The sequence below is a fragment of the Oryctolagus cuniculus genome, chromosome 1 (genome assembly GCF_051225735.1).
Source record: "Oryctolagus cuniculus isolate XC-2025 breed Fujian yellow rabbit chromosome 1, ASM5122573v1, whole genome shotgun sequence".
NCBI lineage: Eukaryota > Metazoa > Chordata > Mammalia > Lagomorpha > Leporidae > Oryctolagus > Oryctolagus cuniculus.
Window position 1 is genome coordinate 125371796 of NC_142867.1, and position 17548 is coordinate 125389343.

A 17548-nucleotide genomic window follows, 5' to 3' on the forward strand; every position below is an offset into this window, starting at 1 on the left:
CCAGTTGGCTACAATGACCGGAGCTGCACTGATCCAAAGCCAGGAGTCAGGAGTCCAGGTCTGTCACGCGGGTGCAGGGAACCAATGACTTGGGCCATCCTCCATTGCCTTACCAGGCCATAGCAGAGAGCTGGATCGGAAGTGGAGCAGCCGGGACTCGAACCAGTGGCCATATGAGATGCCTGCACTGCAAGCGGCAGCTTTACCCACAACGCCACAGCGCCAGCCCTTACATTTTATTGTCAAAGAGACTGAGTCCCAGCCGCAACATAGGGCAGTGGATCTGCTCCAGGTACTCCAAGAGCCCTTCCACCTTCTTGTAAGTGTGGGTTGTGCTCTCATTGTACCACGTTCCGTTCAGTTGCCTGGTGGATCGCAGACTGTGGGGAAGAGGACACTACAGCTTGTGAGTGCTGGAGCTGCCCAGGGGATTTGCCTCTAGGAGCTCAGGAGCTGTTGGGAATCAGCTCCAGTCCCACAGTCTGCCCAGTTAGACCAGAGCAAGCACAGGCTGGGCAGTGTCCAAGTCCAGAGAGCCGGGGGGCCAGCGCTGTGGTGTAGCGGGTAAAGCTGCCGCCTGCAGTGCTGGCATCTCATATGGGCGCCGGTTCGAGTCCCAGCTGCTTCACTTCCAATCCAGTTTTCTGCTAGGGCCTGGAAAAGCAGTAGAAGATGGCCCAAGTGCTTGGGCCCTTGTACCCACGTGGGAGACCCGGAAATAACTCCTGGCTCCTGGCTTCAGATCGGCACAGCTCCAGCTATTGTGGCCAATTGAGGAGTGAACCAGTGGATGGAAGACCTCTCTCTCTGCCTCTCCTTCTCTCTGTGTAATTCTGACTTTCAAATAAATAAGTAAATCTTAAAAAGAGAGAGAGAGAGAGAGAGAGCCAGAGGAGACTTCTTAAGGAAGTGACTTCATTCATGATGCATGCTACCACACAAACCTCCAGAAATATCAATTTTATGATATTCATTTATTTACTTGAAAGGCAGAGCATGAGAGAGAGAAAGAGAGAGATAGAGAGAGAGAGAGATCTTATATGTGCTGGTTCATAGCCAGATATGGGCCAGAATGAAGCCAGGATCCAGGAACCCTATCTGGGGCTCCCACATTGGCGGCAGGGATCCAATCACTTGGGACATCTGCTGCTGCCTTCCTAGGTACATTAGCAGGAAGCCAGATAAGAAGCAGAGAAGCTGGGACTCAATAGAGATGTGACTTAGAGAAAGACATGGATCCCAGAGTCACAGGCAGCACCTAACACACTGTAGCACAATGGGCTTCCCGCACGACCTGACCTCTCAATGCTCTTGCACACAGAGCCTCAAAGGCACACGAGCTGGGGTGTGGGGAACTGCACGGAGCTCCATGCTCACCCCCAACCCTTGGCCATGCCTGCCCTCTCAGTCTGAATCAACGCCTGCCTTCTTTTGTTCAAAGCTGATGAAGGTCAACGTATTTCTGGTAACTCTCAGTGACCGTGGAAGGCTGCCTTAATCTTTGTTTTTGGACTCTCAGTTTTGCTTAAAGTGTAGCCAAGTATGGGGGAAAGAGCGGGTTCTTTTTTTTTTAAAGATTTATTTTTTTATTTGAAAGAGTTACACAGAGAGAGAAGGAGAGGCAGAGAGAAAGAGAGAGAGAGAGAGAGAGAGAGAGAGAGAGAGGTCTTCCATCTGCTGGTTCACTCCCCAGTTGGCTGCAAAGCCACAGCTGTGCTGATCCGAAGCCAGGAGCCAAAAAAGTCTTCTGGGTCTCCCATGGACTTGCCATCTTCCGTTGCTTTCCCAGACCACAGCAGAGAGTTGGATCAGAAGTAGAGCAGCCGGGACTCAAACCAGTGCCCATATGGGATGCCGGTACTGTAAGCGGCAGCTTTACCCGCTATGCCACAGTGCTGGCCCCCAAGAGCAGGTTCTTGAATCATGAGAAGCACTGAGCAATTACTATGTGCGTCACCCTGGAGAGCTTAGCCAGCCCCTTTGCTTGCAGATTAGAGATAATAGTACTCATGGTTTACAACATAGCCACCTGCAGAAGGATCCCACAGAAGTTCACCACCTGGTGGCTTGTTGGACTTGCCCACCCAAACTTTAGAGGAAAAGGAATTCAGCTCCTTAGGACTCCCTCTAAGACCTTATTTTAATTCCAATTCTGTAACAATACTTTTTTTTTCTTTTTTCTTTAATAAAGAACCTCAGGCACCTACAGCTTTGCCTAACAGTCTCTCCCACAAGCTCCATGGAATACCCAGACACTCATCAGGGAAAGTCACATGGAATGGGACCGGAAACAGAGCAGATTGTATTCCCGCATGGACCCTTTTAGTCCAGGCCCTTCCAGCTGCAAGAGACAGAAACTCAACGTAACCAAAGCAAGTAAGGAAGCCAGGGACTCAGGAGGGGCGGATGTCTGCTGGCAGACACGTGCAGTGTGTACTGCTTCCGTCGCTGTTCCCTCCTCACGGCTGTTTTCCTCTGAGGTGGCCTCATTTCCCTGCAGTCTCTGTCATCGTAGGAAAGATGGCCCAATCAGCACTGTCTCCTTCCCCCCACCCCAGCATCTAGAAAACTCCCAGGGAAGGAAGCTGATTGGCCAGGCTGGGATCCTGCACCCATCCCGATGCTCAGAGGACAGCAGTGGCCAGCAAATCATATGAAACTCTGGGCATCTGGAAACTACAGCCCCCGACTACAACAGCACCCAGAAAAAACCCTCTGTGATCAGGACCCCGAAGGCCTTGACTCTAGTTGAAAGCTAGTGGGTACACGGATACGCTAAGTAGAAAGACCCGGAGCCCAGAGCTGTGTGTGCTGGGCACTGCTCCAGGACCTGCCTGGTCTTTATTGTGGCAAATCCCCAGCACCACGGGGAAGTGCATTTGGTTATTTTCAGTATCAGGATGCGATGAGCGCACTGGGCACCCCCAAACTGAAGCTGGTAAATGGAATTATGGACTCCAAACCAAGTCTTGACTTCAAGTCACAAATTCTTCATGCATGCTGCTGGTACGGTACTGCCTCTTTATGAAGTGATGAGATCCTTTACAGAAATCAAGGCCAGGGGCGATTGTGTGTATAATTCAGGTAGAAAACAATGAACATTCTCCTTTTGAACTGAAATCTAATCTCCGTGCTGTTAGGAGTTACCTTTCCCTTTCGTGTCAGTTTAGATAAACCATCAGTCAGGAAATCTGCTCTGAAGTCAACGTTTTCAAAACAGAGCCGCCTGTTTCAGACATTGGCGTGCCCAGGCCCCCGCCACACACCCCACGCGTGACCGCGGGTGGAAACCGTGTCGAAGATGGTCACCGCTGCTGCCCCTTTCCTTTCCAGGGCTTCCTTCCCTCGCCCGCCTGGGAGTGGCATCGCAAGTCAGCGCTGACCCGGGCTCAGCCCCAGGTGTGCAGAGGGTAGGCTGGTTCTCAGCTCTCCGGGAGCCCCGGGTCTGTGCGCTCACCCACCGCACCGAGCCTCCGCGGAGGCAGGCCGCAGCGGGGCGGACAGCAGAGCGAGCAGCGGCTTTTGTTAAGTCCTGAACACTATTTCAGCGCTGCTCTTTAGATTTAAGCTCCCGCAGTTCTCTCCATAATAGCTGAGAGAAATAAAAACACTGGCTCCACACCTCTCGCTCCCTCCCGAAGCCGCCCCGCACACTTCGACCTCCCCCTCCTCCCAGCGGCTGAGCCATGCTGTCTGCAGGTCCCGCAGGCCGGGGGCCCACGGTGTGTGTGCCATTGTTCAGCCCTTTCTCTTGGGCGGGAGGGCTGCTGAGGGTGCAGCTGGGATTTGGGCAGCAGGGCAGCCAGCCTGACAGCGCCCTTACTGGACTCATTGTCTATGGCTGAGTAAGGTGTCAGGTGCGCATAGGGGCAGACAGAGAATCAATCCCTATTTGTCCAATCCCATCACACACAGGGAAGCATCTTAAGCTATCTGATGATGAAAGGTTTATGAAATGCAATCCTGGTGGCCCTCTTATTCCCTTCCTTATTCCTTCCGTCTCAGGTGTCCCTGCCTGCACACACAAGATCATTGCTAGGGCAAAGTTTTGTCAACATCGAGGCAGGTGGATGGCTCGAGGAGATCCTTCGGTGGAATATGTGAGGTTCCTTGCTTGACATGCATTTTGTCCTCGGGGCCGTTTGTTCTTTTCGGCCAAGTAGCTGCTGCTACGGCACGAACTGGGAAGCAAACAGTGCCTAGCATGGATGTGGCCGACCCAGGAGGCCGAGTGAGTTCTGCTAACATCTATGAGATGGAGTCCTTGAGCCTTCTGGCTCAAACACAGGAGCTCAGATTGTCGAATAAGGAGCCACGATTTCCTAGTGTCCCCTTTGCCCAATCAGAGACCTTTTAGCCCAGCCTTACCGCTTGTCACAGCCATCCCTAGCCCCTGGCCACAGACCATCCTGAAATGGAAAAAGCGAATGACCCACAGCTTGGGAGGGGGCAGTTGCAGCCATAGAGTCCCAGCCCTGGGCTGGGAGACCCCGAGAACTCCCAAGGAAAATGGCAAGGAAGAAGCGTGCTGGCTCCCACGTCCTTAGTAGGGGGGTGGGCCTGGTGGAACAGAACCCAAGTGTGCAGCATGGAGGAGTGGATTTCAATCTGTAATTACAGCACTGAGCCTGCACTGGTGACGTTGTGCTGAACACCACGGCAAGGGAAAGAGGCCGTCCCTAGGAGGAAGTTAACTATGTGTTTCTGCAAAAAAAAAAAAAAAAAAAAAAAGAAAGAAAAAAGAAAGGCCATTGGGAAATTTTGGTCTATGTGGTCAATTCAGGCATTGAAAGAGATACAGCTCTCTGGATAGTTTAGCATTTAGCAGCATTCAGTGCCCAAATTAGACTTCTGGTTCCGCAGTCCCCAAGGATATGCTTTGCCCCTATGAATGCGGCAGGCCCCACCAGCCTCAGCTGGGTGAAAATGGCGTGAGAACCCTTGATGCTATGATGTATGGCCGTGGTCACGATGTGTTACCGCTCCCCCCACTCCATACGGGCGCTGTGATGGCTCAAGCCAAGGTCCCTTAGGGTACAGAGCTGGGATCTGTCCCCAGCTGCAGCACTCAGCCAACCGCCAGGCTGATAACCACCAGCACCTTGTGCTTGCCTTGTGTCAGCTGTGGCTACGTTTGCAGTGAATTAAAACTGCTCGAGATCAGGCGCCGTGTGCTAAGTTCCATTTGCTTTTTAACATTTTTAAATTTTTGCTGCCACAGGCCAGTGCTGTGGCTCATTAGGCTATTCCTCCACCTGCGGCGCTGGCACACCAGGTTCTAGCCCCAGTCTGGGCGCTGGATTCTGTCCAGGTCGCTCCTCTTCCTGTCCAGCTCCCTGCTGTGGCCTGGGAGTGCAGTGGAGGATGGCCCAGGTGCTTGGGCCCTGCACCTGCATGGGAGACCAGGAAAAGCACCTGGCTCCTGGCTTCAGATCAGCGCAGTGCGCCGGCGCCGCAGCAGCCATTGAGGGGTGAACCAAGGGAAAAGGAAGACCTTTCTCTCTGTCTCTCTCTCACTGTCCACTCTGCCTGTCAAAAAAATTTTAAAAAATTTAAAAAAAAAATTGCTGCCAGAGTGAGCTACGATGGAACCTCAGATGTACCCTGTGTATTTCCAAATGTAATTTTGTAAAAAGATTTTATTTATTTTATCTGAGTAATAGAGTTACAGACAGAGAGAGAGACAGAGAGAGAGAGAGAGGTCTTCCATCTGCTGGTTCACTCCCCAGATGGCTGCAACGGCTGGAACTGAATGTGAGCACAGGAGCCCAAGCACTTGGCCCTCTTCTACTGCTTTCCCAGGCCATCTGCAGAGAGCTGGATCAGAAGAGAGTCAGCCAGGACACGAACCGTTGTCCGTATGGGATGCTGGCGCTGCAAGCAGAGGCTTAGCCTACAATGCCATAGCACCAGCCCCCCAAATGTAATTTTTAACTTCTGGTTTCTGCTGTCTGTAATGTTTTCCTTCCTGTCTTCGATTCAGCTTCTACCTCACTCTCAAGATATATGTGTGTGTGTATACGTGTGTGTGTGTGTGTGTGTGTAAGATTCCCGTCATTTTCATAGATCATTCAAAAACCATCATAGAAAACAGTTACTTATCAATGCTGTCTAATTTCATTATACAATTAATCTGTACATACAAAAGGTTTCAAACAGTTCATGGAAAATAAAATATTATGAAAAAAGCTATGTACGGATTTCAGACACTTTTGGCACCAAAACAGGCACCTTTTAATTTTATTTTCTATAGACTTGTCAGAGTCCTTTTTCATCAGCTGATCATTTGCACCCAATTAATACTAAAAGCAATACATGTGCTTTCCTGGGTGTTCTGAGTCCATATATGTGTTCATTTCTAATCTTGTGCATGAATAACGTTAACAAAAAGGTTTTACGGGGCCGGTTCCGTGGCGCAGCAGGTTAGTGGCCTGGCCTGAAGCGCTGGAATCCCATATGGGCGCCAGTTCAAGTCCCGACTTCTCCACTTCCAATCTAGCTCTCTGCTGTGGCCTGGGAAAGCAGTAGAAGATGGCCCAAGTCCTTGGGCCCTGTACCCGCGTGGGAGACCCACAAGAAGCTCCTGGCTTCTGACTTCGGATCGGCCCAGTTCCAGCCCTTGCAGCCAACTGGGGAGTGAACCAATGGATGGAAGACCTCTCTCTCTCTCTCTCTCTCTCTCTGCCTCTCCTCTCTCTGTATAACTCTTTCACATAAATAAATGAATCTTTAAAAAAAGGTTTTTCCTTAAGTATGCGCAGTACCTACTGGGGTCCTTAATAGTATTTAGTATGTCATATTATTTCTAAGGTTGATCTGAGTGACAAATGCTTAGGTTCAATTTTTTTTTTTTGTAAAGATTCATTTATTTATTGGAAACTCAGAGTTACAGTGAGTGGGGAAGACTGAAGGGCTGGGGGTAGGGAAACATCTTCCATCCACTGGTTCATTCCCTAGATGGCTGCAATGGCCAGGATGGAGCCAGGCCACAGCAGGAGCCCGGAGCTTCACCCAGGTCTCCCACATGGGTGGCAGGGGCCCAAGCACTTGGGCCATCTTCCGCTGCTTTTTACAGGCCATTAGCAGGGAGCTGGATCAGGGCTAGCACTGTGGTGTAGCGGGTAAAGCTGCTGCCTGCAGTGTCGACATCCCATATGGGCTCTGGTTCGATTCCTGGCTGCTCCACTTCCAATCCAGCCTCTGCTATGGCCTGGGAGAGCAGTAGAAGATGGCCCAAGTTGTTGGGCCCCTGCATCTGCATGGGAGACCTGGAAAAAACTCCTGGCTCCTGGCTTCAGATTGGCGCAACTCTGAACATTGCGGCCATCTGGGGAGTGAACCAGTGGATGGAAGACCTCTCTCTCTCTCTGCCTCTCCTTCTCTCTCTGTATAACACTGACTTTCAAATAAATAAATAAATAAATATTATAAAAAAGTGGAGCAGCTGGGACTTGAACCAGCACCTGTATAGGATGCCAGGGTTGCTGGCGGCAGCTTTACCCGCTGTGCCACAATGTTGACCCCTCAAACTTTGACTCCACTCCTTGACAGTTGCTTGGCTGTGAGCCTCAGTGTTATCAGCTATATAATGGGGATGATGATAGCACTAAATCCCAGGCTGTGAGGGTTTAATGAGAAAAAAGAAACAATTCAAAACCTGGACTATCGTGCCCGACGCTTAGCAAAAGCTCAGTAAATATTCACAATGCTGATTGATTCATTGTTCTCACCCACAGAGGAGCTTACTAAACACTCGCAATGCTGGAAATGCTGTAGTTTAGGGTGAGGAAATTTACAAATGTTAATACCTCTGCCTGTCCAGGTTAGGACTTAAGACTTAGAAATGACCCAAGGTCCTTATCATCATTCTGGAGAGACGCAAAATGAAAAGAAAGGAAGTCCGGCTTCCTTCTGTACAGCACCGTTATCACCTGCTGTCACAGTCGTCCCAAAGCATTTAATTACACGTGTCACTATGCTGAACACTGCACAAAAAGACTCATCTATAGATAAAATTCTTGTCCATTGGGAGCTCACAGTATCAAGGACATTTTGATGGACATGTGAATTAGAATTTAATGGCAGGAGGCAAAAAAACCACCAGTTAACATAAAACACCTTTAAAATTGAAAGGGGCCTTAGAAATGATTCCAGTTCTCCAGCTGTACAGATGAGAGGCTAAGGTGCAAAGAGGTGACACGAGCTGCCCGTGGTCCCCCAATGTATGTGGCTCTGAGACCTGGGACCCAGGTCCCCCGGCCCCAGGGCCCCAACTGGTGTCCTCATTCACACCCAGCACAAGGACAAGGGCGCAGCTCCAGACTTATGCAAGATGGCAGTGCTGTCTTCCTCTCATCCGGGCCCACAAACACAAACAGACAACGAAGACTTTGTGCTGTGCAGGTTGAGACCACACTAGGGCACTTCAAAGAGCTCGTAGAAAATGGAATTAAATGATAAGTTTCTTTTAGTGCAAAAATGTTGAAATCCATGCATAATATTTTCCTACCATGCATTTTTCATGAACTTTTGGAAGACCCATTGCATGCATGGGTTTCAACATGCTTTTTTTTTTTTGTTTTTGCACCACAATAAATAAATTTATCTTTTAATTCCACTTCCCATGATCTTTTGGGAATGCCCTCAATACAATGAAAGCTGTGTGGGAGTTACAAATAAGTATAGGGATTAGCTGTGGATATCAGGAAGGACATTTCAAAAATTTGTGCTGAAGCAGAGTGGGGATTTTGTGTAGAGAGCAACACCGTTCCAAAATTTTTGTTCCCATGGTATATCCTGATTCTTACAAGAGGCAGGCAAAAATCAGAATCATCAACTTCCTAGGCATTAAAATTAGATCTCTCAAGAAGTCATTTGATTATTTCTGTCTGGCTTTTATTCTTACCTATCACCAAGGAGATGAATGCAAAGCAACCCTCAGAGGACATTTTCTAATTATACACAAAGACTGCACTCAGGAAGTCCTTCCGCAGGTCTAGCTTAAATCTCTCTTGCTGCAGTGCTCACCACAAACACTCATGTAATTCTCATTAGCATATGTAGTTGGACTCACCCCTTGCTCTCTCTGGGAACAGGTTTTCCATATTCAGACTACTTCCACTCCAGTCTTTCCTTCCCATGGTATCATACACCTGTGCCCAACTTTGGAAACGCGTGAGAGAAAGGAAAAGAGAAGTGATATAGGCATTCAGAAACAAGAGAAGAAAATAGAAAGTTATTTATTATATTCAAAGCAACTAAGTGGAAAGGTTGATGAGAGAGAGAGAGAGAAGGAGAAAAAAAAAAACCTGTCACTGAGGAATATTTCCATCAGAGGGGACAGTAGGTCCCCAAGGATAAATTTGGACACTCTCTTACAAGTTTCACTTTGCATAGAAATGTCCCTTTAAAATGTCCCGCAAGCCAGTGCTGGCTGTAGGATTTTTCCAGTGCAAAGGAAGTCTGTGGGGGTCAGAAGGCTGTCGAATGCCAGGGGAGAGGGATTTTCCGATGCTTGGGGCTCTGAGACTGTCAGCTTAAAAAATGGAAGTAATATAGAAGGGGCAAAGTGGCATTTATCATTCCCTCTCTCCAGGCTCCTGTCTCTTTAATCAGCTAGCCTGATTTGCCCAGTAAATGATTCCTGAGAGTGTGTGTGTGTGCCCGCGCGCGCGTGTGTTGTAGCTCTGTCAATCCTTGGATTAGAACCAATGATTGCAGCTTGTAGGAGGGCTGTCCAGGGCCAGATTGTACAATGTGTCTCGGTGCCAGAGTATGAGTGGAGGTAATTACGGAGAAGTCATACTCTCTCACACCGTCGGCTTTCTCGTGTCCTTCAGCGAAACAGTGGATTTAAATCTCTGTGCACAAGCTCGAGCTCCAGGCAGTCTATTAGGAAAGAAAGGAAGAAGAAAAAAAAATCCTGAACCTGACAAAAAAGAAGAAAAAGAAGAAGAAAAAAAATCATGAAAACCATCCAGGCAAAAATGCACAATTCTGTCTCTTGGGCAATCTTCACGGGGCTGGCTGCTCTGTGTCTCTTCCAAGGTAAGTGCTTGCTATTGATTTGCCTACGGTAGACCCGGGAATTGGACCGTGTGCTTGCTAGGATTCGTAGACTCCCTGAGCCAGCTCTGCTGCGCGGCTAGCAGGTGGAGGGGAGAGAGCGTTTCAACAGCATGGCTGGGACTTCATTCTCCCGACCAGGCTGTGAGAATATTGATTCGATTCTGGCTGCCACCGGCACGGGGCGGGGTGGGGGGGACTGGATATGCATAAGTAAAATGTGTCTGGCACTGCTGTCGGGTCCCTGGTGGTGTGCTGGGCTCCCTGGCTTTATGCACACATACACAGCAGAGCACACATGTAAGCCGGGGGAAAATTACCGATGCCGAGGGCAGCGGGGTTGTGACTGTGTTGCTTATGCGACTGGCAAGAAATGGCAGGAGGAAACTTTAAATATCGGCCAGTGAACTTGCAACGCTTTTAAAAGGAGCAAATTGGAAAAATGCACGCTGGAAATAATCAGGTGCCTCCTGTGAGGCTCCGGTCAGCGATCCTCAGCGATCCGGCTTCAAGGGCTGAATCAATTTGCATCAGCGGCTGCGGACAGAGGACTGTGTTAGTTTGCAATGTGCTTAGGGGGTGTGTTTGTGGCAGGGGTTGAGGGGGCTGTGGATAAGGAGCAGATAAAGTGGGCGGGAGCATGGGGCTCTGAATATGGGGGAAGCTTTTCTAAGTTGAAAGGAGACAGGCAAGAAGAGTGGAATTGCTAATTTTCTGTGTGTTTCTCAGCTGGGCATCCAAGCCGGGGCTGCAGTGGAGGGCCGGTCTTGCTCTCTGGCCAAGTGCGCACTTTGGTGTGCGCTGTGCTGTGTTCGGCTGGATCGGGAGTCTGTCTCCACCTTCAGTCAGCTTGCTACACCATGTAGCCAGCCCCACACCCCGTCCCAGCCGTCACGTTCATCTCATCAGTAGAGTTCGCCGTTTACCTACTCGTTCTCATCTACCCTGTGTTTTTGGGTGGGTGGGTGGGGGGCACTAGCTTGCCTCCTCCACATTAAAGACACCTGAACTCAATGGGATGCAGACAGGCAGTGAAACTTTCCCTGGGTGGTCCAGTTGGGCTCCGCAGGAGGAGATGGGTGAGGCTCCATCCTATGCAGTTGTATTTCTAGAGGGAAGTTGGGTCTGATGGAGTAAAAAAAGATGGGAGCCCCACCCGCCCCATTCTCTTCTCCCACTGCAATATGCAATGCTTCCTCCTGCTGACCCCACGCTGGGGTCAGGCTTTGGGGACTGCAATGGCTCTGGTGCAGATCCACAGGAGGTAGGCAGAGGGACTGGCCTGAAGAGAATCAAATGTGTGTACACCCTGGACTGGGACTCATGGAGGAAAGCAAAGGGGGCACAGGTGGGATTCATGTTGGGGACAAGGAAAAGTCTAGAATGCTGGATCTTGCAGGGCTGTCTGTGACGTCGCCCGCTGCACCCAGCCCCAGAGGGGCCCCCGGGCTCAGGATCCCTCGTCTCTGATCAGTGAAGGCACTGGTGGGCATAGGAGCCTTAGGAGTCAACTCGGAGGCAGCCTTGGTTCACACCTCTTATGTAATCTGGAACAGCAACAATGTATGTGTAGGTGCCTATGTGTGCTTGTGTGTGCATGTGGGTGTCCATGTGTACCCCTGCTTGTTCTGGGCACACAGGACCCCAAGCAGTGGGATCAGAGCCTCACACAATCAGCGGGGAAACTGAGTCCAGGACCAGGTACTTTTGAGGAAACGGCTTCCGTCCTGCTAACAGCAGAAATGGAAAATCACAGGGCAAGGGATGGAGTGAGAGGGTGGCCCAAGGGAGCGGGAGGGAAGGTCCCGAGTCCTCCATAATTTCCATCTGTCCTGAGATCTGCGTCTCTGCTCTCTGAAAAGTCAAACCTGGAGACAAGGGCCCAGTTTCCACCATCAACAACCCCACTGGCTGCACGCCAGGAGCCCCAGGGCCATACTGAATTTACATATAAATTAGCATGCGTGATTTCTTTTTCATCAGAAATAAATGCAGGGAAGCATAATATTTGTTCATACTTTGAATCGTCCCTGAATAGATGAGCAGAAAGTGCCGGTGCCAGTTTTTGCACGGTGAAGTCTAATGTTGCCGTCTCGTGCCGATTTTGGGGTGGGGGGTGGCGTCGGAGATGCCACACACCTTTCCATGATCTACCAAGTCCTGAGTTTCCCAAGGACTTGCCTGTGCTGTCTGCTTCCAGTCGGCTCTGGTATAGGCTCCAAGGCATCCTAACAGACAAGCCCCTTCCCCCCACCTCCGCTTTTAAGGCAAAATGAATTCTTAGGACTCCCACACCCCAGGCCTGTTGGCCATCAGGAATGTGACATCTTTGTTGTTGTTGTTGTTGTTTGTTTTTGCTTTCAGGGCAAGGAAACTGGAGTCTGGTAGCCATCTCTTATCAAACTTCCAGAATTACTGAGGCAGCCCAGGTCTTGCCTGCAATAATCCAGCCCTATTGCATTGACCTAGTGGGACTACTTAGAATGCAGTACACATTTCAAGGCAATTTTTTCTTCTCTGTTTTTGTTTTAAGCTGGCTCTTCCCAGGCTCCTGCTTCCCGTGTTCCCTGCCTCTTGAAAAGGTGTCTGGTGCAAGGTGCAGGGGATGGTCCCCTCCCTGACCCTCTCCTCGCATCCCCCCACCCCCACCCCAGAGCCCAACCCAAACCAGCAGCAACCATGATCCGGCTTAGAGGGGAGGGAGTTGCCAAGGGAATCAGCAGTGATTAGTGACAGGTGGGCAGGAGGGGTGATTAGCTCCCTGGGGCTCTAGCCCTAAGGTGCACCAGGTTGATTAACCAGAGGCCCCTCTGGTGCCGGGAGGCTGCAGCAGGCTGTGTCCTTTTCAGCACACCGCCCACCTTCTGCCACAGAGAGGCTCTGGAAGAAATGGCTGGTGTGTTGCTGCTTTCTCTTTCTAGAAACCGACCATTTCTCCTTCGAAGGATTGTCGTTCCTTTCAACACCTTCTGATGAGTGGGATTCCTCTCTCACCTTCATTTTTCTCGCACCCCCTCCCATCCCACCGCAACTTCTCCGCCCACTGGAGACCTGGATGGTGCAGAGTAGAGGGGAAGATGATTCAGCCAAGAGCGCATTCACCTTTGCTCGGAGCCAAGTACGCAGTCCCATTCAGGGTGAAAGCCCGGCTGAGTTCCTGCCACTCCCAGCAAACACGCAGGTGCCCGCAGCAGCCCAAGCTGAGCAGTGGTCCTGAGACGTGAGAGCGCAGATGAGAGTGTGATGGTGTTTACTTGCAAAGTGGAAAAAGTGATTTGGGGTGATAGGACCTTGGTCCTGATACGTAGCATTGTGTGCACTTGGAAGCATGCTCTCCCAAAAATAATAGTAAATGATGAAACTGTGTAGCAGGGGACAGAAGAGCTTCAAAAGGTAGAACCTGTCATGTTACAAGCTGCAGCTCCGGAAAAGTTTTGTGCAAGGTATGCAGGGGACGACAAAGCACTTGCACTCCGTCCTTTCTCCTGGGAGAGGACCCATGGGCAATGGTGGTCCTCAGAGTGTCAGCTCCCCGGGGCCTGAACAGCGCCAGCTGTGGCCAGCAGGCTTTGCAGCATGGAGGCCGTTCTTGGAATAGCAGCTGCTGAGTCTTCTTTTCACGGTTCTTTTGAAGCCAAGTGTAAGCCCAAGGACCCCCTTTTTTTTCAGCTGGAATGCTCAGCCCCGACTGCTGCTCTCTCCACGTCAGCTTCTCTGCTGGCCTTGGAATACGCTGAGCAGTCCTGGCTGGGGTCTTTGAAGCATCTCTCTTGATTCTCCATGTGAGATGTTCCAATCTGGGTTGCCTTCCAGCAGTCCCTAGGCACCTGTTCCCTGCGTGTATGGGGCCTGGCAGGGCTGAGATATAGTGGTTAGTGCTAGTGCTGTCTGCTTGTCACAAATGGACCAAACCAACCAATGCTGGCTCTAGCCACGGTTTATCCCTTGGCATAAAATAACCTCTCTCGATGTTCCAAGAAGTGGAAGATTTTGTGAATTGTCATGGGACTGCAATTGTGTCGTGTGCAAGACATGTAGGCTGGAGAGATTCACAATGCTCTTGCTGTCCAGTTCAGGGTGGAGGCACACTCACTGTAGAACCAGTGGGTCTGGAATATGGCTCTTGGGGGTTGGGGTGTGTAGTCTGCTTCTCCCTACTGACACATGCTGTAGGTACAAAAATATGCATGGCTTTATGTTAGCCTCACCAGGGTCCTCCAGATGTCCAGCACCCAAGACCCTTGACCTCTAGGTTTCAAGCCAGCCATAGTGGCCACAGCACACCTCAGTGAAGACCCTGTATATCGGATCTAAAACTGGCCTATGTTTTCTGTAGGGAAAATCTTCCCCTCTGTGAGTCTGTCTCCCCACCTGCCCGCCAGGCCTGGGAGCAGCTCCCCTGGGTGTTGTAAGGGCTCATTAATGCTTGTAACACTCCAAACATGTGGTGCTAAGTGGAGCGCCATGCTGAGATGGTTGTATTTAGGCGGTTTACTTCCTTTCTGCTCTATTGGCTTGTTACATGTTTACTTTATGTCTATAGTCATTTGAAATTCAATAAAACAAATTAAACATAAAAAATGAAAGCACGCACACATAAGGTAGTCAATGGCACACATGTCGGATGGGGTCCCAGGGCGCCATAGTGGTTGTCCCTCTGGCTCCCCTGCTTGGATGCTGTTGTTGTACCCTGGGGAGGGCCGGAGGGGCTTCAGGGAAGCTCGCTGGGGGTGCGCCTTCCACCCATGTTTTACAGGAGCTTTGGCTCTCGGGGGGGCAATGCATGCAGTACAGGCTGAGAGCATCTAGGATGTTGGGAGTCAGAGTGGGGCAGGGAGTGGGAGGAAGATAGCTCCAACCTGGATTGGAAAAGTGGGGGTGGGGTGGGGCAGGGAGAGAACTCTGGCCTTGGGTTTCGCTGTGATTTTGGTCAGTAACTTCTCAGGGAGCGTTCTATTTTCTTTTATGTATGTATGCTTTTATTTATTTATGCAACCTTCTGGAGTAAGCCGGCTCTTGCCATCAATGCTGAGACTCAAGGCTATCAGGGTCCATGGTCCCCTCTCCTCCCCCTCTCCTCCTGCTCTCGTTCCGCCCCTTCTCCCCTTCCTCTGTGCCCCCTCCCCTTTTCCTCTTTCCCCTTTTCTTCCTTCCTTTCGTTTTTCCTTCTCCTCCCTGGGAAACATAATTGATCCGTTGACGGATCTAGGTCAAGCTGGAAGGGGCTGCTCCGCTTCATGCAGGCCTGCCTAGGAGAAGGAGGGGAGAGGCTGCTTCCCGGTTCCCAGGGAGCCCAGGTGACAGGTGGGAGGGGGGGAGGGGGATGCAGTGGACCGTGGGTGAGTTCAGACGGCCTCATAAGTGTGTCAGGATCCTATTGATTACGGAGTCCTCGGCTGCTCGCTATCCCTGACACTCTAATTTTCCGCATCCAATCTGCCTCTGCCTCCTTCTTGCTTCTTCTCTCAGCTGCTGTACTTTGCCTGTGCCAGTTTCTCTCCCGCTTCCTCCTCCTCTACCTCTCCCCTTTCCACACTTGGGATGGGAGATCACAGAACAGCCCCCACTTAAGTCACCTTAGAGAAACAGGCCTTTGGTTTATTTGCGAGAGAAAGAACAGAAGCCCGGCCAAAAGGGCTCTGTAAGTCATTTGCAAACTGCAAAACAAACCTACAAAGATTCACATTTTCCTCGCCGGGAAGAGAGTATTTCAAGAGAGACTGTCAAGCTAAGAAATCAAATATTGGAAAACATACTCTTCCAGTCTGTTACTGAGGACATTTTAACTTAAGAAATCTGATTTTTGGGGGGGATCATTTTTGTTTGTTCGTGTGTGTGTTTTTAGCATCTGTGAGTATCGCCCTTTGCAGTGATCAGACTGAACCTGCTCCTTCACATTCACCCTGTAGGGCGGCTTCCTTTGCTCATCCGGAAGTGTCGCCTGCCGACGTCTAACCCCAATACAATGCCTAACTGGTGATGTAGCTGTGCCTGGTTCAATCACCAGGGACTGTGTGTTGAGTCCCTACTGTGTTCTGTGCATCCTGTGAGGTGCTGGGAATACAACAGTGACTAAAAACAGAAGAAAGATAGGACCAAAGACCTAGTACAATCTCCCAGGTTCAGCTTGGTTTGCCAACTTGTTTTTGCAACGTTGAAGCACCAGCTGGAGTCTGCAATGACATAGATTCAGGTGTCTCGTGCAACCCATGGCAAGAACATGGCCCGTGCTCGCTCCTTGTTCAGAGATGAGGTACTGGGAGAGGAGGCACACGCCCTGGCTTTGTGCTGTAATACATCAGAAGTGCTGCCTCTGCCAGGAAGGGATTGTTTATGTCTGATATGCCTTCAGGTGTGTGTAGCACGGTGGAATCCAGTGGGAATTAATGGACCTTATGGTCATCGTCTTGTGCTATTGAGTTATTGGTTGATTTTTAACAGTGCTGCGGCCACCTCATCTGACCTACACGTCTCCTTTCTGCTCTGCCTCCTGCACAGAACTCCAGGGCCAGGAAGATAAAGGGAGAACACTTTAGATAAGACCAGGGAAGAATTTGCCTCAGGCATGAGTCTGGAGGGATTCATATTTCAGGGCAGATCAGATAACCTCTCCTTGGAGAGCCCCCTTTATTTGCTACCCAATCATCACACCCTAATTTAGGGTTCCTGGAATATTACCCATGCTTCAGTAATGGAAGGGGTTTATTTGTTCTCCTCTGGTCTGGCACCGTGGTTGGGGCCTCCCATTGTGTACTTGCCCTGCTACGCATCATCATCTTTTAATCTATCAATTTGTTTGTTTATCTATTTCTGCCCAGGGTAGATATGGCTTCTCCAGTGCCCAGCCAGCATACTACAGAGGAAGCCTAGAGGCTTCAGAAGGGCTGCTTCTATCTGAATTTCCATCTTGACGGTAGGGATTATCCTTACCTCTCTTATAGACCTCGGATTCTCCATGTCCAGCAATCTAGAGTGACTCTGCATCCCTTGATTTATTTCAAAAGTTAGAAGGGTCTCCAAGGGTTAGGAGTGATCTGCATGCATTTGCAATATTCTCCGTGTCTAAGCCCGTACTCCCCAAACTTGATGTCCTGTGGAATCGCTTAGGGAACTTCATAAAAAATACCAACGTCTGGGCCTCTCTTTGTGCTGGGGCCTCTCGTTGATGTTTTTAAAGAGCTTTCCTAGAGGTTCTCATCTGCAGCCAGGTTGAGAACTCTGCCTCCAAAGCCATCGGAAAATGTTCTACAACCCTGGCAAGACACATGCCCTATAGGTGCCTCCGGTTTCTCTCTCTGAAATAAAGCCGTGGTGCTAAGATTTTCCAGCTTCATGCCAAATTCAGCATTTGGCAATTCTGCCAATCGTTTTTCTGAATACAGTTATTGATAAGAAGTGGTGCTGCAAGAAAATACTGGAAACCAGCCTTTGCCTGCGGGCAGCTCAGACTATAAGCAGTTGCAAGTGGATGAACAAGAGTCTG

The 17548-nt window shown here is 50.1% G+C and overlaps 1 protein-coding gene across 4 annotated transcripts in view; it reads left to right on the plus strand.

Moving 5' to 3' along the window:
• The first annotated feature begins 9512 nt into the window (after positions 1–9512).
• The window catches only part of NTM (neurotrimin), a 1092588-nt gene continuing 1084552 nt past the window's right edge, over positions 9513–17548 (plus strand). Inside the window, exon 1 of one of the 4 annotated variants that reach the window (XM_008259092.5) lies at positions 9513–10047. In XM_008259092.5, the coding sequence (XP_008257314.1) occupies positions 9966–10047 (82 nt within the window). In that variant the 5' untranslated portion in view covers positions 9513–9965. The remainder of the gene's footprint in view (positions 10048–17548) is intronic. The other 3 variants (XM_089314451.1, XM_089314446.1, XM_089314457.1) reach the window with 3 other exon arrangements.